The following is a 19,787-nucleotide window of genomic DNA, read 5'->3' as shown; positions in this document are numbered from 1 at the left end:
ACATGATATTAGATTCGCGGCATGCTATATGATTAAAGAAAACCTCCTAAAGATGATGTACCAGGGGTATATGACGCCAGCAAAATTGGCTAAAATAAATAAAAAAATCAGTAATAAATGCTGGAAGTGTAATCAAAAAGAGGGGAATTTTTCCCACATGTGGTGGACGTGCCCCAGAATAAAAACCTTCTGGGACATGATCTATGAAGAAATTAAAAAATGATTAGACACACACACACACATACACACACAGAGAGAACTTTTTTAATTAGGAATTTTCACTACGGACATCCCAAAAGATAACAAAAGAGTCTTTCTACATGCAATCACGGCCTCTAGGATCGTGATAGCGAAACACTGGAAATGTAATACAGTACCAACAAAGGAAGAATGGCTCTTAAATTAGCTAAACTTATTGAGTTAATAAGAAATCACTCAAAGGAGAGAGTAAGAATGGGATGTTTTTATAAATTACATGAAAAAAGGAGGTTCCCAGACCATCACTTGGCTTAGCGTAGATTAAAATCCCACTGACAACCAGAATGTTTCTCCACAGCAGATTTAACAGCTGATTACAAATATTTAGAATAAGGAACTACTAAGTACATTCAAGGGTAGCAGGAAGTCATGTTATGAATCAAGGAGTCAAGCCAGTTAGATGTAAAAAGACAGCTTGTACTACTTACGTAGAAGTGTAATTGAAAATGTTTGTTTTGCGGGTACTGTTTTCTTTTTTCCTTTTCCTTTTCTTTTCTATGTATGTGGGTTTTTTTTTCTTTTTTGCATAATCTATGTGTGTATATATGTGAAATATTAAAATAAAAAATAAAATAAAATAAAATGGGATTGTTAGAAGTGTGGGATGAAGAAATAAATTTCCAAAAATTAAATACTATATGTGTTTCAAGAAAAATCTTATCTGGACAGATTGAATAAATATCCTATAGTCTTTTAAAAAGACAGAGAGCTCCAATCAGGTCTATTCAGAGCAGTTTCTATGTTCTGCCAAGAGTCTTTATTCAGTTTAAATTGTTGCATAAGAAGCTGGATAGGTGCATTCATCTGGTAAGGTGCAGAGCTGCAAGACAAGGGTGTCATGGCAGTTAGTACAGCCGTTTGCATATCCCTGGCTAAAATGGATTTGCAGGACCGGGCTGTGAAATAAAACGTTGATACTAGCAGTGCTATTAATTACCAGAGTGTAGTAAAAAAAGAAGAAGTTTTGCATCCCTCACAGTCTGATCAAATCTCACTCGTTCCTTGCTCTAATGTTCAACTCAGGTTCTACATGGTCAGCTATTATGAGCGGAGCCACAGAATAGCAGTTGGATCTCGCCATGGTTCAGTGGCCCTCTACGACATCCGGACTGGAAAATGTCAGGTAAATAAATCATTGTGATCTCCTCTCTGTAAACTGTGGAAGTTATTGAAAGGAAAGAGACTAGCTCTGCACCAGTTGACATGCTGAGTCGCTGGAACATTATGGATAATGCTAAGGGGGATCAATAGTTTAATGAAGGACTCAATGTATATAGAGTCTTACTGTTTTCATTTGCTGTAACTGAATGGCGAGCACAGATGGGTTAATAATAGCTGTCCGGAAAAAAGCCGTAACTTCTCAAAGGGTATCTTGAGTGTTTTGCTTACTTCAGATACTGTTCCCACCCCACCCTGTTAATTCTTCTGTTTGAAGTAGAGCTGTTTTAGTGAGATCATTAAATATATACAAGCCTATGTTTCTCATACATATATATAGCAAGGCTTTTTAAAGCAAGCACAAAACATTAAAAACATTACAAGTAATCATCACCAGAATGTAGTTGAAATTAACCTGCGACCATAAGCACAATTACTACTAAGTTAATCACACAGTAAAGGTACTTAAGATCAAACTGTAAATTTATTCCACTGGGTCAAAACACGCCAGGTTCTTCCACCAAGGCAGAAAAAACAAAAATGTCAAATCTTAAGAGACAGATACCAGCCTTCTCACATTGCTAGGAGCCATAAGTCAGGATCCTCTGATACTTATTTTTCCTTGTGTTCTCAAGACACACACATACAAACCTTACCTTCTTCTTCTTCTCCCTCTCTCTCTATATTTATATATATATATATATATATATATCATAGCTACTTAGGGAAGAGGCAATCTATTCCAGTTTGCTCTCAGCTGCATTAAAAAATTACAGGCTAAATCTTCAGTTGCTTTTTTCTTAATTTTTAAAAATACCCTATTTATTTTAGAACGTGAGCCTCTGTTCTTCCAAAGTGCCATAGTTGTAGTGCTGATTTCTTCAGATCCCAATGACCGGGGAGGGGGGGAGGTGCATGGAACTGTTTCCAGTCAGTGGCGCTTAGGTCCCGTGACCTCCACAGATCATTTTGGCAGGTCAGCAATGCCTCCCACCTGCCAATCACTCGACCTCACCCTGATGTCAGTGGAAGCATTTCCCCCGTTATTTCAAGCCACGCAGGCAAAGGGACATGTCAGAGGGCAATGGTGGTTGCTCATGAGTAACCAGTCAGGACTCCGACCTGTCTTTTACAGGTTTTATTTTGGTGCAGAACTATTTACAGTGCAGAGCCACAAGTTCATGTCTGCCTCAGTCGCTAGCAGAATCCAGGAGTGGTTGTTTCCGGGTCCTCCCCCAACATAAGAGCTTTCACACCCCCAGCCTTTTCCTTCCTTCTCTGCATTTTACACCTCTGCGCAAGATCGTGCCTGGTCCTTGCCCCTCTTCCCCACTGGAGGTGTGGCTTTCCTCACCACAGGAAGAGGAACTGCTTTGCAAGATTTTTGGAGGTTCCCTATATCCCAACTGCCCCTCTGCCTCCCTGCCCTGTTCCAATGGCAGTACCCCGACAGGACAGATCTTGGTTAGCACCACCAGCCAGGTGATTGTCAGCACTTGCAAAGGTGCTGCCTGCAAACCCCACTTTCAGCAGGGAGCTCCGTCTTTACCTGCCCCACACCTGACATCATATATGATGTCAAGTTGAGGGCAGGTGGACGTGGCTTGGGGGAAAGAGCTTCGCTTGGGCCAAATTTGCCTGCAGGCTGGAGACTCCCAGCTGCTGCTCTAGATTATTTGTCTATGTGTTATAAAACACACATCTCATAAGAAGAGCATCTTACTCCCATGCTGTCCTTCACTGAAAGAAAACCCGTGGACTGGCAATAAATAGAAGTGCAATTTAACATTCCAATATGGCCGGTACTGACATCTGACAATGAATATCAGAGGAAACACAAATAGCTAGTCGTCTTTTGGCGTCTCAGCTCCTCTTTTGTCAGGCAAAAGAAGGGATTTTATTCACTTATCAGGAGATACACGTGATTGATCCATCTTGAACTAAGGCTTTTCAAGCATGAATGACCTCAGTGGTCCAGAGGAACCCTCACACATGGTCATGTTCTCACATAACAGTGAGCCAAAAAGCTTCACTTTATAAAGCAAGCTGGTACATACATACAACACAATTGCTTCCACTTCAGTCCTCAACTTGTGCTGACAAGTAAACAAACCAAGATGGGTAGAGCTTAGGAACATGGTTTGTTACTCCCAAACAAGCCACAACCTGTAAGCCAACAACAAACCATGGTTTAAGACTGGCTAGCAAATGATGTTTCAATTCTCGTTTGTTTTACTCTCTGTGCCTTCCGCCTTTATTTCAAACAATAGCACAAAAAGAGTTCATCCTGTGTCCCTCCCTCCCTCCCACAGTTAGTTTGCTAACATGTCTGCAGGGTAAATACAGTGAGTTTTATTTCCACTACTAGTTCTAGAAAGCATGGCTCCACATTATGGATTCTAAAATGTGCTTTTAAAAATGTGTCTGTGAGTCTAAAGTAGCTAACAAAGGTCAGAGGTGTTGATGGACAGGCTGGGCAAGTGCTTACAGCTACATCTCTGTATGAATGGCTGAATCTGCAATGAAAATCTTCCCTCTGGCTTGGTTTGCCCTTGGTTCAGTAGACATGCTGGAGTATCTTATCTCCCTGACTTTTTTCCCCTTTCCTCCCAGCAACCTTTTAGGATGCATTCTGTGTTTCGGCAACGGGCAGCTTGAAAAAGGCAAATAACTGGCTTATATTTGTACCTTTTAGCCAGAAGTGTTTTGGGTTTTTTGTTGTTGTTTGACATGGCACCATCTTTTAAATGGCTACAACTAAATCCAAGCCTTTTAAGGTAATTCGCATGAACAGCTCCATCAGCCGGTTTGGTTATATTCACAGGGAAAGGATGTTTGAGTGAGTAAAAGATGTTCTCGTTGGAAGTACACTCAAGGACAGACTGATTCACACTATTATTATGGTCTGGGGTTGTGTAGGCACAAATGGGCTTGGAGGGAATGCCATGGGAACCACTCCATCTGATCACTCCCCCACCCCAAGTCCTACTCTGTCCCCCCCCCAACATTTTCCGGGGAGGGGGGAGGTTCAGTACAACTTAAATGGGTCTTCTTGAATTAGTTTGTTTTTACACAGGGTCCAACCCAAAACTTTTAAAGCTTTCGTTGATAGCTTGCAGTGTAAAAATCATCCGGTGATTGACAGCTCTACAAAAACATGGATCTAAGTCACAGGTCCTCATGTACATAGGAAGACAACAAAACTATCAACAAATTATACAACAGAATAAATGGTAGTTTTCTTTTCCATTTTTCAAAAATGCATATCTAACGTTCTCCTTTCGCCATTGACCAGGAAAACTTCTGGTTGCTATGTAAGGGATTTAGGGTGCGCTAGATTTGCTTTTGAGTGTGTGGCAAACAGGAGGGTTGTGTGCAACACTAGCAGATCCTACTAGATAGAATGAAAGTGTCAAGTGAAGCTCCTCGTGATCTTGCCGCTTGGAACAGAATGATATTTCTCTGTCCAGACTTTCTGTACTTCACAGAAAACATGGAAGCAACATGTCTTATTTTGTGCTGGATGGGGGAGAAAGACCCCTATCCTTTCCTGATTTCTCTGCCCCCTCCAGGCACTTGGGTGGATCTTTCACTGGTCTCCAGGCTTTGGAGACTCTCAGAAGCAGCAATAAATTAGCTCACAAAGTGAGGGGTTGTCTTCTTGCCTCCCCTAAGTCCTCTACCATTGCAAGAAGGTTTGGATGAATGTGTGAGAGTGGTGGCCACAAATAATGGCTAACTACCATTAGGGCTGCCATATTGGCACTGCTTTTTTCCATCGTGTTGCCATACATCCAGGTTTTCCCTGACATTTTGCTGATTTGGCAAAATCCCCCCGCCGCCATTTTTACACCTGAAAACCTTGACATGTCGAGAATTTTCCTGACGTATGGCAAGCGTAACTACCAGAAATCCCCGAACTTTAGGAATTCCCTACAGCCAAATGACTTCATGGTGCCTTTAACAACACATTAGGCAAATTCATGGAGGATAGGTCCAGCAGGTTCTATTTCCTTGTTGTTGTTGTAAATTTACCTATTGGGTTTATCTACCTGGTTTACTCAACATTTTCTCAAAGTGACTAATAGCTATGATAGTTAAATGCAACCCACTTATATTCAGAGGCAGGACACCACAGAAGATCTACTGCAGCATTGGGGATCCTTTGGTCCTCCAGATGTTGCTGGATTCTGATATCCATCCACCCCAGCCAGCATGGTCAGTGATCACAGGTTGGCCTGTAGTTGATCACAGGTTCCCCCAGCCCTGATCTACTGTTTGGGGACCAATCTGGAGAGCTCTTGTCTTCATGCCCAGCTTGTGAGTTCCTGGCATGATCCAACTGGTGTCTGTTGGAAACAGAATGCAGGGCTGGACGAGCCTCTGCATGGTCCAATAGGGCATTTTTTTATTATTATTAAAAACAATAACACAAAGAGATGTGACAAACATGTATCATAATCTTCATTTTCTGGGAAATGGTATTTGCAGCATCTGTTGTAAGCTAGGTCCCTTGAACTTAATGCTTTTGCTGCTGGAAACGTTAATATCACTGTAAACTTAACTGCTTATCCACACTGGAATATGGGACGCATCCCTTCCTGTAAATAAGGTTCAGTTTGAAGAAGGGAGTTCTAGCTGCTTCCATTTGACAAATGATTTCAATAAGTTTGTTGTTAATTATTTAGTAAGTTGGCAATTATAGGAGCCCGTTGGAGAACTTGTTAGCTGTTGCTCTCAGGAAGCGTGTGGTTCTCCTGCTCCTATTCTTGTAGTCGCTTTTGAAATGTTGTGGCTCCCAGTGGCCACATTGGGTGTCTGTTTGCACCTAATGTAGTGCAGATGTCAGTGGCAGAGCTGGCAACTGCCCCAAATGAAATGTGTAATTCACAGGTCCCCAAAGAATCCAACACTTCCTCTTATAAATATGACACATCTTTGTTGCAAGCGAAGTGTCTTAGTCCCTACGCTGATACTAGATTACAAGATTTTAAACTTCTCGCCAGAGTGCAAGGGAGAACAACTTGTCTGCAGCGCATACAGTAAGCCTGCAACTTACACAGGGGTTACGTTCCAGGGATCGTGCCTAAAGCCAAACCTGCACAGAGTCAAAACACATTGGGTTCAATGGCAGGTGGGATTGCCAAAGTCATTTCTCCCACCCCCTTTTAATTAATTAATTAATTTTGCCACACATGTAAAACTGAATGCGCTCAAGTTAAATGGGCGTAAGTTGCCGGCTTGCTGTACACGCATGCCTTAAGGTGAAGCTATACAGTCAATTTGTGCAGCTACGCTGGGTTTGGAAGCAGCAAATTGGGATCCAGTTTATAACCGTGCTTCCTCCTCTGGTTTGTAGCCCACGAATGGAATTGTAATACTGTGTAATGCTCGTGTTGTGTCAGTAGATGTCAGTCTAGTGCAATACGTAGAAACAAAACACATGCATTAGACCTGTTCTAGCCTAAAGAACAGTTGTTCTTTCCATCACTATTTATGGCAGAGAGGTCCTTGGCAGATAAACTTATTGTGTTCTACAAGTGATGCTGGAAAAGACCTTCTGAAATGTTCATGTTCAGCCCTTTGCAGACTGTAAAACCAATGCTATGTCTGCATGGGAAATCATGCCAAGGAAACAAGCCCACATGAAAGGTTTGTATGTGGGCTAAAATGCACTGATTCCAAACCTAGTGTCACTGTTTTCAGTAAGGTTTGCATCATGGTGCAAATGTTTAGATACTGCAGTGTTAAAAATCTTAATTTACAGCAGGGGATGAGAACCTGTGTCCCTCTAGATTTTGCTGGACTGCAGAGAATCCTGTGCCGTGAGCCTCTTCAAATATGCAGTCAGTCCTGGAATGGCATCCCCTTGCTGTTATTGAAGCCCCATTGAACAGAATTACCATCTCCTAAAAACTCACCATTCCTCTTGGAGCCCTATGTCTCATGTTCTTCAGTCTCCAAATGTGTTGCTTTCTTTCATTGCAACCAAAAGTGTAAAGCCAATTATTCATATTGCGCCCCAAAAGTCTGCATAGGAAAGACCACTGTTTCAATTTCTCCTCTTATCCCAAAGAAGTCTCAGTATTGTATTACCCATTCCCCCGGATATTATTGGAGAATATACCATATTTTTCTGTCTATAAGATATCCCCTATTTTGGGGGACTCAGATTTAAGAAAATGAGGAGAGATGGCCCTGTGTATAAGACGCCCCCTAATTTTCGACATTATTTTTTAGGCAAAACCCCTAAAAAAAAATTAGGGAAAAACACAGAAAAATACAGTAATTAGAAATGTAGGTGAAAATAGCCAATGCTGATTTAGGCTGTACCCTTTTCATGTTCTCTAAATTTTAGAAAATGAGAATACTTTGAGATGGTGGGCAAGGAAAAAGGTAGTGACAGCAAGGAGGCAGGGGGGTAACAGCAGGGCCATGAGGCTACAGGAATGTGGGTCTGAGCAAGTGTCCAGCCATGCCTATCCTTAATGCTTGCCCTGTCATCAGGGAATGGATGGGCTTGGTGTGTGCTGAACGGGTAGGTCACTTGGGGATATTTACAGATGGGTGAGTCATGGATGAGGGAAGGAAGGCACTTGATTGAAAATCTGGCTTTCTTGTTTTAAAACATTGGGAAGTTATCTGCAGGGAGGGTAGTCCTCGGAAGTCAAGTGCGGCGCTCATCTCGCTTTATTGGCCAAGGGAGCCGGCCTACAGCTTCCGAGTCATGTGGCCAGCATGACTAAGCCGCTTCTGGCGAACCAGAGCAGCACACAGAAACGCTGTTTACCTTCCCACCAGAGCAGTACCTATTTATCTACTTGCACTTTGACGTGCTTTTGAACTGCTAGGTTGGCAGGAGCAGGGACCGAGCAACGGGAGCTCACCCCGTCACGGGGATTCGAACTGCCGACCTTCTGATCGGCAAGCCCTAGGCTCTGTGGTTTAACCCACAGCACCACCCGCATCCCTCTTAACCTGAGTTTAGTTTAGTTTAATTTTGAACTACATATCCAAGAGTAAACAAACCTATAATCAACTGCCTGGAAATCCATTATATATTCCATAGAAAATTCTGCTGGCACACAGTGTATGAATTCAGAAGCAAAGCCCACTGGGGTTTATTATTATTATTATTGGGGTGAACTCCTGGGTAAGCGTGCTCAAGATTGCAGCTTTACAATAGCACAAGGCTGTTGTTACAAACGGAACATTTTATTGTTATTGTTATTATTTATTAAATTTGTATACTGCCCTATACTAATAAAATACCATTGCATATCTCAAGATACTTTTGTTTAGCATGATATTCTGTTGATGCAATTAATTAAATTTCTTCTGCATTAAAATAAACATACTGTGTATCCTTTCTCTCACCTCCATGAGGGATGTACATGCTCTATAGGACTTCTTTTAGTTTTTTTATGATTCTGTAAAAAGGTAGGCAGTGCCCCAAATCATTATGCTTTTTGCTTCATATTTTAGTGATATAATTTAATGGCATGTAGTGAAAACAGTCTGGTGAGCTTTGCCTATTAGTCATAGCTTCAGTTAACACTCAGTCCTCCATACATTCTTGGACTGTGTATGCATCAATTCTTCTATCAATTTTTCATATACAACCCTCTAAATCATATCCAGCAGTAAGCTGACAGTACATGTGTGTTGTTGTTGTTGTTGTTTTAATTATTCACATCGCCTTGGGTTTGTTAGGTTGTTTTCATGTTCTTTACTTTGTATACATATCCCTCCAAAATGCAATGAATTATTTCTGGTGTGTGAAGAAACAAACTTCTGTTGTCTGAACAAAGGGAGACAAAAGGTTACTTTAGCTTGGATTTTTTAGAAGCCGACCAGTTGTTTTTGTATGCATTCTTCTCCTTTTTCAGCACATTTTTAATCAGGTCCCGAGCAATGATGGCTCTATATTGCAAACTTGGAGATTGCATCTAGTGATTAATGCCATGATGGATGCAGAGAATCGCCTTTTCCTTGAGAAATAATAAATCAACATTTATTTCCAATACATTTTTTGTTTGGTTTTACTGAACGGTTTCGTAAAATTAGCACCACATATTTAAAAAAAGTAGTCATTTATTAATACTGTGTGCAAAATATTGCCTCTGGCAACAATGATCTGCATTGCAATATTATCCTGTTACGTTGATTCATTAGTTTTGTAACAATCTGTACATATAAATCTATTAACCTAAGACTGTTACTCCCTACTTAATTTTAAAGGCAATTGATCGTTAAGTGTTGTTTTCTAAATGGGCAACTTCAAAAACTTAATATTGTGATTGCCTGGTTGGAATCCAGGTAGTAGCTGGGGGGAGGGATCTTTAAAAGATCTCTCTCTTAAGAGTTCAGCTGCATTCCTTTTGGTATTGCACGATAAGTATTCAGAGTACACTCCATTTCCTGTCTTACAGTCATCGCTCACTGTTTAGATCTGTTTCCATTGGACTTTCATGTTCTGTACCTTAGATTTCTTTTCTTTTCTGCTACAAACGTTGGTGTATAAAATGCTTTTAATGGCAGTTGCCTTGTGCTTTGCTGCAGATGAAGTTAGAATTCATTTCATTTTTAGGGTGCTTTCCTGTAGTGGTGGGTAGTGTATTGTGGGAAGTGGAACGAGGCAGTGTCCTTCCCATGGCTGTATTGATTTGCCCTTCAGCTGTTTGCAGTGCATAGAGAACCTAAGGCCTTGTTGTTGATTATCTACACAATGTCTCTGTGAACATTATTGACCCATTGCTGCTTACTGCCTGTGGCTCTTGATTTTTCACACCGTCTCCATGACACTCATAATAAAACATACTATCTTATTGCTACTCGGCTCTGGAAAGCAAGTGATGTAGCTTTAGTACAACTGCTGCATTTCTGGATAACATTTATTATATGTTGGACAGAGACCTATAGCTGCTTTAAGGCTGGACATTGTGTGTTAGATTTTAGCAGATTTCCACACTTTGGAAGAAAAATATTGTCGCGGTTTTGAAGAGGCGAGCTTACGAGTTGTGTCGCTGAAAATGAAAATGAACTGTGTGATTATTGCAACTGATTGCACAATATCGCTAAATCAACAGGCACTTCATAAGAGCTGAAAACACATGGTACTCAGCCTGGCGTTATTTGCAAGATGATAGTCACTTCAGTGGCAGTGCTTTGGCTTTCACTAATTGGCTGTTGGGCTCTGCTTTAAAAAAAAAAGGTTTGCCTCCTACTTTATTCAGTGATTTGTGTTAAACAAAATTAAACTCCTATCCTTACTCATTTTAAACTGGGATTATCCCATAGATGTATATAGGAATATGTTAGTACAGGACATGGTTTGATGGGCATGTCTGTTTAGCACTTTAATCTACCACTGTGGCCCATGGTTTAATTCATACCATGGCAAAAGCATTTCAGTCTATTTGTATGGGATACCCTCCTTAAAATGTTGGGGTGCTTTTTTTTTAAGTAGGTGAGTGTAATAGTGTACTGTGCTATTCCTATTGTTTATTGGCGATGCATTCGAAGCCACACTAGGCCTACAGATCTTTTAATAGAGTTACTGCTGTCATATTAATTTACTTATACATTCTAGAAAAATATGGTTTAAAATTATGGCCTTCAAACGCGGTCATAATTTTGTTCTTTTACAGCATTGTAAAATTGCTTTTACAGCATTGTGGTTTGAGCACTGCTTAAATCATGTATTCCTTCCCTAAATGCATAACATGGCTTAGCCTTATCCACTATGAATTTGTCTACCAATGGTTTCCAGTACTGGAGGCGATAGGCTTCTGATTACCATTTGCTAGGGATCACAAGCCAGGAGAGTTCCTTTGCCCTCATGTCCTGCTTACAGGCTTCTCATGAGTAGCTGGTTGGCCACAGTGAAAATAGTGATCCAGTAGGGCTGCTACTCTTAAGCTCTTATTTCAGCTTGCTTTTCGAGTCTACTCAAGATTTGCTGCATAGTAAAATCTCTCCACGAGTGGAAATGAGAAAGTGGGAGCCTCGTGTGCTTATGGATCCTTGTGCAGTTTATGGATGATTTCTGATGCATGCTAAACTATGTATTTTACTATTCCTTGGGAGCACTAGTATTTTTCATCAGATCACTGGTACTTCCTTTTGGGTGTGTGCAGAACATCACGTCTTGGCTTAATAAACCAAGAAACAAAGAAGACTCGTTTGCCAGATGCAAATGTGCAAATAAGCCAACAAAACACAAAAGTATTCAGTCTGAACCGAGAAACTATGGCTAGCAGCAGCTTTGGAACAAGCCAGGCTACAAAGCCAATCTCAAACCATACTTTTATTTTCTTGCTTTTTCCAAAGCTGTTAACCATAGTTTCCTGATTTGGCCATAACTAGAAACTATAGTTAATCCAAGATGTATTGTTTTCTTTGCCAGCTTATGGAAGGAGAGGTTGTAAATTGGGGAGTGGGTGGCGCAAGGCTACTTCATATTAAGCCAAGATGTTATCTTCCAAGTGCAGCCACTGAGAGACTGTGATAAACAATTAAATGGACTTCTACACTGCATATGCATACCTAATGTAGGTTTGTAAACTCTTGTTTTGACCTAACAATGGATAGCAGTAACATGAGTCCAGACATAATGTTGTGTCATCCTCCAAATGGTAAAGGGAGCAGGGAATGTGTACACAAGAGAGGAGGAGTACAAGACCTTATGGATTTGATCTTTTACACAGATCACAGTGTGAACTGTTTTTACACTTTATTATTCAAGAATTCTGTGGTGTCCTGTGTTTTTGACATTATCTATAGACAACGTTATTGCTTCACATGTGGTGTATGCATGTGGACTCTACACCATAAAGAAGCAGCACTAAAGCCAGAGGTTTTAACGAAATACTACCCCCTTTTCTGAATTCACAACCTCATCAGTAATACGGGTTGCTCAGTATTTTCCAACTAAAGCAATAAAGAGGCAAGTAAATGAGTTAAATGGACTTTTGAGTGTCCACACTTCCCTCCTAAACACTTGTCTACTTCGATTATCCCTGTGTGTTTTCGAAAGCACTTATTGCAAATATTTGCATTCCGAGTCCAGTTGGTAAGGAGTTAGCAATCTCAGGTTTCTGTGAATTTACATTTAAAATAAGCCTGAACAACAACAGCAACAAAATCTGTATCGTCAAATGATAATGAGCAGCCTGGATTCTGCCCAAAATCACACCAGCAATTATTGTAACCCTATAAAAGCCTTTAGGGTTTCTATTGACCACAAAATGTGGGCATGTATTCTTCTGCTTGTGCTTATGCAAACAGTGTCTTCACATGTTAACAATTCTGCTAAATATTTGAATTACAGCTACCCTGTAGTACATTGCAATGCACCATGTCATATGCTCATGGAGCCATTTCTTGTCCTTCCTGAATAGAGGGTGTTCTCTAATAAGAAGGTGATATGTCGTTGCAACCTTATTTTGAATGGCCAAATGTCTTATGTGTATTCTGGTCTGCTTCTTCTGAGTCATAGTTATCAGGTATTGTAAAGGTTAAACCTTATCATCTGTGCACACACACACACGGACACACACACAAAAAGGTTGAGGTTTCATCAAAAACTTCCATCCTCACAACCTGTCGGCCACAATTTGATGATTATTATTGATTATTTCACAGCCTTTCACTCACTCTCTGCCACTGCGGCCCGCCTTGATATACAGATAGGGCTGCAGTCCAGCTAAAATAAGACTCCATCTTGATAATGGACTGAGATGAGATATTGTTGTTTGATAAAGATAATTGATGTTTCACTGTGAATTGGAAAGCAGTTCCGAATTTACCAGGTCCGCAAGCGTGTTCTATCTGCAAATAGGCCAAGTGTTTACAGAACAGAACAAAAGACCTGGATTTTGACAGACCATGTTCTGTGCGCTTTAAAAGCATTTGCCTATTTTTCAATCACTGACTGCATTTCAGACAGCAAGAAAATATATAGGGGGATGCACCCAACCATCCACTTCTCCCCTTGTACTCCTTTTAATTAAGTACTGGATTATGAGACTCCTTTTTGCCAGATCAGGCTGCCTTCAGGTGCCGGCTGAATATAATGTTTTCCTAAGCACACATTAAATTTCCTTTCCTTTCACAAAACCATTGACAGAACCGACGATTAAGTGTGGGAATTTCCACTCCACATATCAGCTGACGCATTCTTGTATAGCACGTAATTACTGTTAAGTGATTATATGCCTTTTGTTGGCCATGTCTGTTTTCAGCTGCTAGATTTAAGTTGATTAAGGTATCGCTCATCTTAGGTGCTGTTCATCCGATTTCTTTTAGTCTTGTTATCACCTTCATAACCCCTAATTAAGCAATAAGGCTTGACAGGGAGTAGGGTTATCATCAGATAATGACACCCCAAGTGTGTTAGAAGGCGCAAGGTTCAGCTGAGTGCCTTTAATCCTCCAGGGGTGTGATTATCTCATGATAAACATACAGCATCACAGCTCATTGATATTATTGCAGTCCGCTTGTGCCACTCATATTGGTACTGAGTCTCAACATTTTCACCCATTTTTTTCCTTCTTATTGTGCATATATAAAAGCGATAATTGGTCAGCAGGACTGTGCAGAGGCAGGATGTGAAAAGCCGCGTTGGCACTAAACGTTGAAAGTTTTAGAATTAAATTCAGAAGGGAAAACGAAAGGGAAAACCTTGGCTTTTTAAAGGTAAAGTTAAGACGTAAAAATGAGGCAGCTTGAATGCCAGAGAGCAGGCTGATGTAATACTGAGGTATTCTTTACCTTCAATGGGCACCCTACTTCATAGGGTATCACAGTACAAGATAGGGTTTCTAAAAGATTCGTCAATTGGACAATAGTAAACATTCAGCTAATCGTCTTAGGAAATTTACACTGTTGCCAGCTGTAACAGTGTTTTATTTGATTGACCAGAATTACTGCTGGAACTGGGGTAGATCCTACAATCTGAATATTGTGGGATTAGGAGATATTTTTCTCTGATTTTCAGAAACATAAAAAATGCTCTCAATTCACTGAGCCTTCAGAACAGAGCACAATACATATCCATTGTTTTTGTTGTGTGTGTTTTTTAATGCCATGGCTTAGAATGTGGAGGTAGCACAGTACTTGGTAAGATCCACCATAAACCTTTATTTGATTATCTGGTGGGTATTAAAACTGTTGTTTTGCTAAAGTGAGGAAATGTTTTGAGTTGTCAGCCACATTCAGTTAAAGCCTCATCATACATGACATTATTTCTGCAGGTAGAAAAATCACCACATGGTTCTGAGTCCTTGCAGCAAAATAGATGTTCAGTCTACATTTCATAGCCACTAACTTTTCAAGTCAAAACACATTTACCAGGAAGTAAGTCCCACTGAGCTCTGGGTGGGATCAGAAATTCCATTGGGATGCATTGAAACAAATAGGAACTTCTCAGGCAAAATACATGCTAATGTTTTAATTTTAAAAATTCACCATTGTTTCATGCAAACCAAATTTCATTTTTGAGGTGCTCCCATTTTGCAACACTTTTGCCATATCGCTAACTTTGAGGCAACTTAAGAGCACTTACCACTTCAATTAATATGGCTTCCCCTAAAGAATGCCGAGAATTGTAGCTTGGGAAGTGTGTTGAGAACTCATGTGAAAGAGGTCCACACCCAGGGCTTTTTTTCAGTTCCTGCACCCCTCAGGTGGGCACCATTGCCATTCTAAGAACAAGGGATGTGTTCAGGGTGAGCCTCTTTTTCTAGAAAAATTGCACTGTCTACACACACACCATATAGACACACACATGCGCGCGCACACACACACACAGAGAGAGAGAGAGAGACTTGCAGTTCCCAGAATCCCTCAGAAGAGGGAATGTCTGTAAAAATGTGTTTGTTTGTAGTGTATGGAGCAGGCATAGGCAAACTCGCCCCTCCAGGTGTTTTGGGACTACAGCTCCCATCATCCCTGACCACTGGTCCTGTTAGCTAGGGATGATGGGAGTAGTAGTCCCAAAACATCTGGAGGGCTGAGTTTGCCTATGCCTGATGTGGAGTATATTAAGGGAGGATTCACCAGTGGCAGCCAGAGGTGAATAATAGTGGCTCCTGCTCCTGCTTATTCCTTTTGTGGTGGAAACCATAACTAGGAAGAGGGTGTGCATGAGGGAGAAAGGGCAAAGATGGTGAACCAAATTCTAAGGTCTCAGGAATTTGGAAGTGGTTTAGAATAGTCGATAGTTAGAATCGGTGAAACCTTTTGCAATACCAGCAACAGTGTGACCAGGAGCAACAAGTTGAGAGTTTAGGGTTTATTGTCAAGATCATAGATCTTAACAGGTAAAAACAAACTATTGTTATTTCAGTGTTCTATAAAACCAGACGGCGTACACAAACAGCCGACATACTTAGTCATCATTACAGCAGTCAATCACACAACACATGAAAAGTGTTGGCGCACCATTTCTAAAGTGCTTAATATTTACAGATCTCTAAAGATTGCATGAAAACAGCAACATAAGAACAATAAAGCAGTATAATAAAAGCAGAAATAACATTATAATACCCAGTAAAACAATATTGGAAAAACAGGAATCGGATACTAATGGGGGTCAGGGAAAGCCTAGGCAAAAAGATACGTCATTATAGTTGTTTCTGTTTATAAAGGTAAAGGGACCCCTGACCATTAGGTCCAGTCGTGGTTGACTCTGGGGTTGCAGCACTCATCTCGCTTTATTGGCCGAGGGAGCCGGTGTATAGCTTCCAGGTCATGTGGCTAGCATGACTAAGCCGCTTCTGGCGAACCAGAGCAGCACACGGAAACGCCGTTTACCTTCCCGTCGGAGCAGTACCTATTTAACTACTTGCACTTTGACGTGCATTCAAACTGCTAGGTTGGCAGGAGCAGGGACCGAGCAACGGGTGCTCACCCCGTCGCGGGGATTCGAACCGCCAACCTTCTGATCGGCAAGTCCTAGGCTTTGTGGTTTAACCCACAGTGGGCAATAAATGCTTACTTTTCTGTCGAAAAGTAAACTGGGTTGAGTATAGGTCCATGTAACCTTGTGGACCAGTACCAGTGAGAGAAAGGGAACAAATACAGATGATGTGTTTCAACACACTCAGGCCTGGGCAGCACCCGGAACTTCCTAATCTTTTTATAACCAAAGTCTAGTCTGGTGTGGAAAAACTGCACAGCAGAAACATGTTAGCAGAAGTTCACTGGTATTCCTACAAGTTAAGGACTATAGCTCAACTGCAAGACTACAAGATTGCATGTAGAAGGTCCCAGGTCCAATTTCCCAGGGAGAAAGACCTTTATGCAAAACCCCAGTGAGCCACTGGGTGTCCGCAGTGCCGAGCAAGATGGATGAACTGTCCAGCTTGGTATAAGGCCATTTCCTATGTTCCTAAACTGTATCCTTGCAGCCAATGTAGGATTCATATTTTCAAAAAGAAATGTCTTGATCAACATGGGTTTGTCCCTTATGGCCGGTTTAAGCATGATTTTCTCCATTTGATTTTCCTCAATTTCTTCTGCTTTAAAAACAGCGTCAGTTAAACATATTCCTTAATCTTTCCAAGGATGACCTATACTCCTAGTCTAGACATGACCTTTGCAAGTTACCTTTGTTGTTTCCAAGGGGCTTGTCTTCTCTTAAGGCAAAGCAACTGCATGGATTTAAAAAAATAATAATGTTTTGCCTTCTACCTGGACCATAGGAAGATGCCTTATATAATGAGCTAGACTGTTGGTCTGTCCAGCTCAGTATTGCCTCCAGAGTTTCCAGAAACAGGTCTTTCCCAGCCCTACCTGGATATGCTGGCAATTGTACCTGGGATCTTCTGCATCCAGATCAGATGATCTACCACCGAGCTTTGGTGCTTCCCCATTTTAGGTTGCACCTGCCCAGCTGTTTTGAAACGGATCAGATGTTCCAGTGCTTCTGCTAGCGCAAAGATTTCAAAGGCGCTGGTTGTGATTTTGATTGATTTGGAGGGTTGCGAACAGAATGAACAATGGGAGGAGGGAGAATCATAGAACTGTAAAGTTGGGACCTAGTTGGAAGTGTCACCTGGTCCAACCCCCTGCAATTCAGGAATCTGAACTGAAGCATCCGTGACCGATGGCCATCCAACCTCTGCTTAAAAATCTCCAGTGAAAGACAGTCCACCACCATCTGAAGGAGTCTGTTCCACTGTTGAATAGCTTCTACCATAAGAAAGTTCTTCCTGATGTTTAGTCATAAACATCCGGCAAAAGATGCCTCCCCACACCCAAAGGCTGGATCACACTGCTTAATCAAAAGCCTTCTGTAGACAGAAGGAAGTTTTCCGTCCATTAAATCTAGATCAAACACATCATTACATTGTGTAACTTTATAAAATTGGTTTTATATTGTTTTAGTTTACATTTTTCTCTCTGTAAGCTCCTCTGAATGTATATTAGAGTGGCATGTGATGTGGGTTAAATTAATTATAACGCCACAGTATGTGTGTGTGAACATGGGGAGTTGGGGAGCAGATGTGCACAGACCTCAAGAGAAACTGCTATGAATAAACTTGTACGCTTCTGGGAATTGATTATTTCTAACAGTGCAAAGAAGTGTTGGGTGAAGAACTCCCTTACACACTCATAAACACACCAAGATCCTTAGGTATATGTTCGTGAATTCCCTTAGGGTCTTGCTGTGGGGTCTTACAAAATGGCCTTTCAGGGTCATTTGAAGGCTGCAATGGAAGTAAACCTTTTTAATCCCCATATCAAACGATAAACGTTAATCCAAGTAATTTACAGCATGCAAGAAAAATCCCATTTGAAACGTTTTGGTAGCATGAAAGTAGAAAATGTGTGGATGCCTTTTGCTGCTTGAACAAATAACTAATGCTGAGCGTCATCTTGATGTATTAACTGTTTTTAATGGCATTTCCTTTCAAAATGCAGAGCATTCCTGCCAGGAGAGAGCAGGGTGGTGTTGGTCTGACTCTGTTTCTCCCCCCGCTCAATGCTTTAGTTCCCCTATTAATGTGAGGGGTTGAAACAGTTGTTGTTTTCCCCTCCCGCCTTCCTTTCTCCTTTGCTTTCTCCAGTTCATTTGAGGTTTTGCCTTTTGGGGCTATCTTGTATGGATTGTCAAAATGCCTTGGGACACGTTACTGTACGTGAACTGCGCGACGCAAGAGCAGATTGCATGGTATTGACCGGCAATGCGGGAACGTGGATGTGCCTTATGACACAGCTGTTGGAGGGGCTAGCAGTGCAGACAAGCTGAGGTTGGCGGCGTGTGATCGCATCAATTCGGGGGGTGATTAGAGAGAGCCTAGATTGTTAAAGCATAGCACCCTAATTCTCTCCCCACCTCCTGAAAAATTCAGCTTGGTAGAGCAAAGTTTGCTTCCAGCTCTTCTTCCCCCCCATCCCCAATAAAGGCATATGTAGCATTTCAAGAGAGCAAGCACCGAAAAAGCAGGCTAGCATTAATTATCCATAATTGATTTTTAAGCATACTTTTAAAAAGTAGCATATTGTCGTCAGTGTGTGCAGTACTTTAAATAACCGGAAGATGCACAGCTGTCCTCAAAGGTGCTGCAGTGGTTAAACTGTGAGAAATTCGAAAGACATGCTTCAGACAAAGGAAGTGTTTTTTTAAAGAGAGAGAGAGGGAAAGAAAGCAACAAGCTGCAAATATCATCATTCCAGGCTTAAAACTTGATGTCAGTATTTACTGTGCTCCTCTTCCAGCAACACAGTGGCACGCTGTCCCAATGGAGATCATTAGATGTTGGAGAGCACCTTTCTCTTAGACCCCAAACACCTTATTGGCTTCTGCTTCTGTCATGCCTGGCTCTCCGTGTGCTCTGAGCAGCCTGGGGCCCGATTCTGTAAGGCGCCACTAGCATTTGCTTACTACCACAAGGGAGGCCCGACGTTAACATTTTCCACATTTTGAAATGGGGAGCGTAAACGGCCTTGTGACTTCTGAAACAAAGCCAGCTTTGCCTCTCCTCTTCCTGCCAATGGCCTCCATGTTGGAGACAGCCTTGCCTTCTGTGTATGTGGTCGGTGGGAGACCGGCTCAGGGCAGGATCTTCCATATTGTTTTCGTTTCGAGGTAGCAAGATTCAATTAAATAGTTAACTCTGGTTTGACACTTCTAATTCCTTATTCATGTAGCTGCTGTTTGCAGAGTGTTGTCTGGGTTGGAACTGAGCTACACAAGCAGCATAGCAAGCTAGGAGGTGCCAATTTCAATCTTATCAGTCCAATGGGCAGCTATGCAATGGGGGGGGGGCAAACTACCTTATTTATTTCCAGGAGCAGATTCCTGAGCGAATATTTTTGAAGCGGCTTTTAGTGGTAATTGGGTGGCAATCTCTTAATTGATG

The 19,787-nt window shown here is 41.4% G+C and overlaps 1 protein-coding gene across 5 annotated transcripts in view; it reads left to right on the top strand.

Annotated features, from left to right (window-relative positions):
• The window catches only part of WDR7 (WD repeat domain 7), a 221,697-nt gene that overhangs the window by 174,851 nt on the left and 27,059 nt on the right, over positions 1-19,787 (top strand). For all 5 annotated transcript variants that reach the window (XM_083402630.1, XM_083402629.1, XM_083402633.1 and 2 more), the window contains one exon: positions 1,282-1,381. In XM_083402630.1, coding sequence (XP_083258756.1) covers positions 1,282-1,381 — 100 coding nt within the window. The remainder of the gene's footprint in view (positions 1-1,281; positions 1,382-19,787) is intronic.

This window comes from Podarcis tiliguerta, assembly GCF_965153285.1.
Source record: "Podarcis tiliguerta genome assembly, chromosome: 11".
Taxonomy (NCBI): domain Eukaryota; kingdom Metazoa; phylum Chordata; class Lepidosauria; order Squamata; family Lacertidae; genus Podarcis; species Podarcis tiliguerta.
The sequence above is the reverse complement of the archived record's forward strand: the minus strand, read 5'-3'. Positions and strand labels throughout refer to the sequence as shown.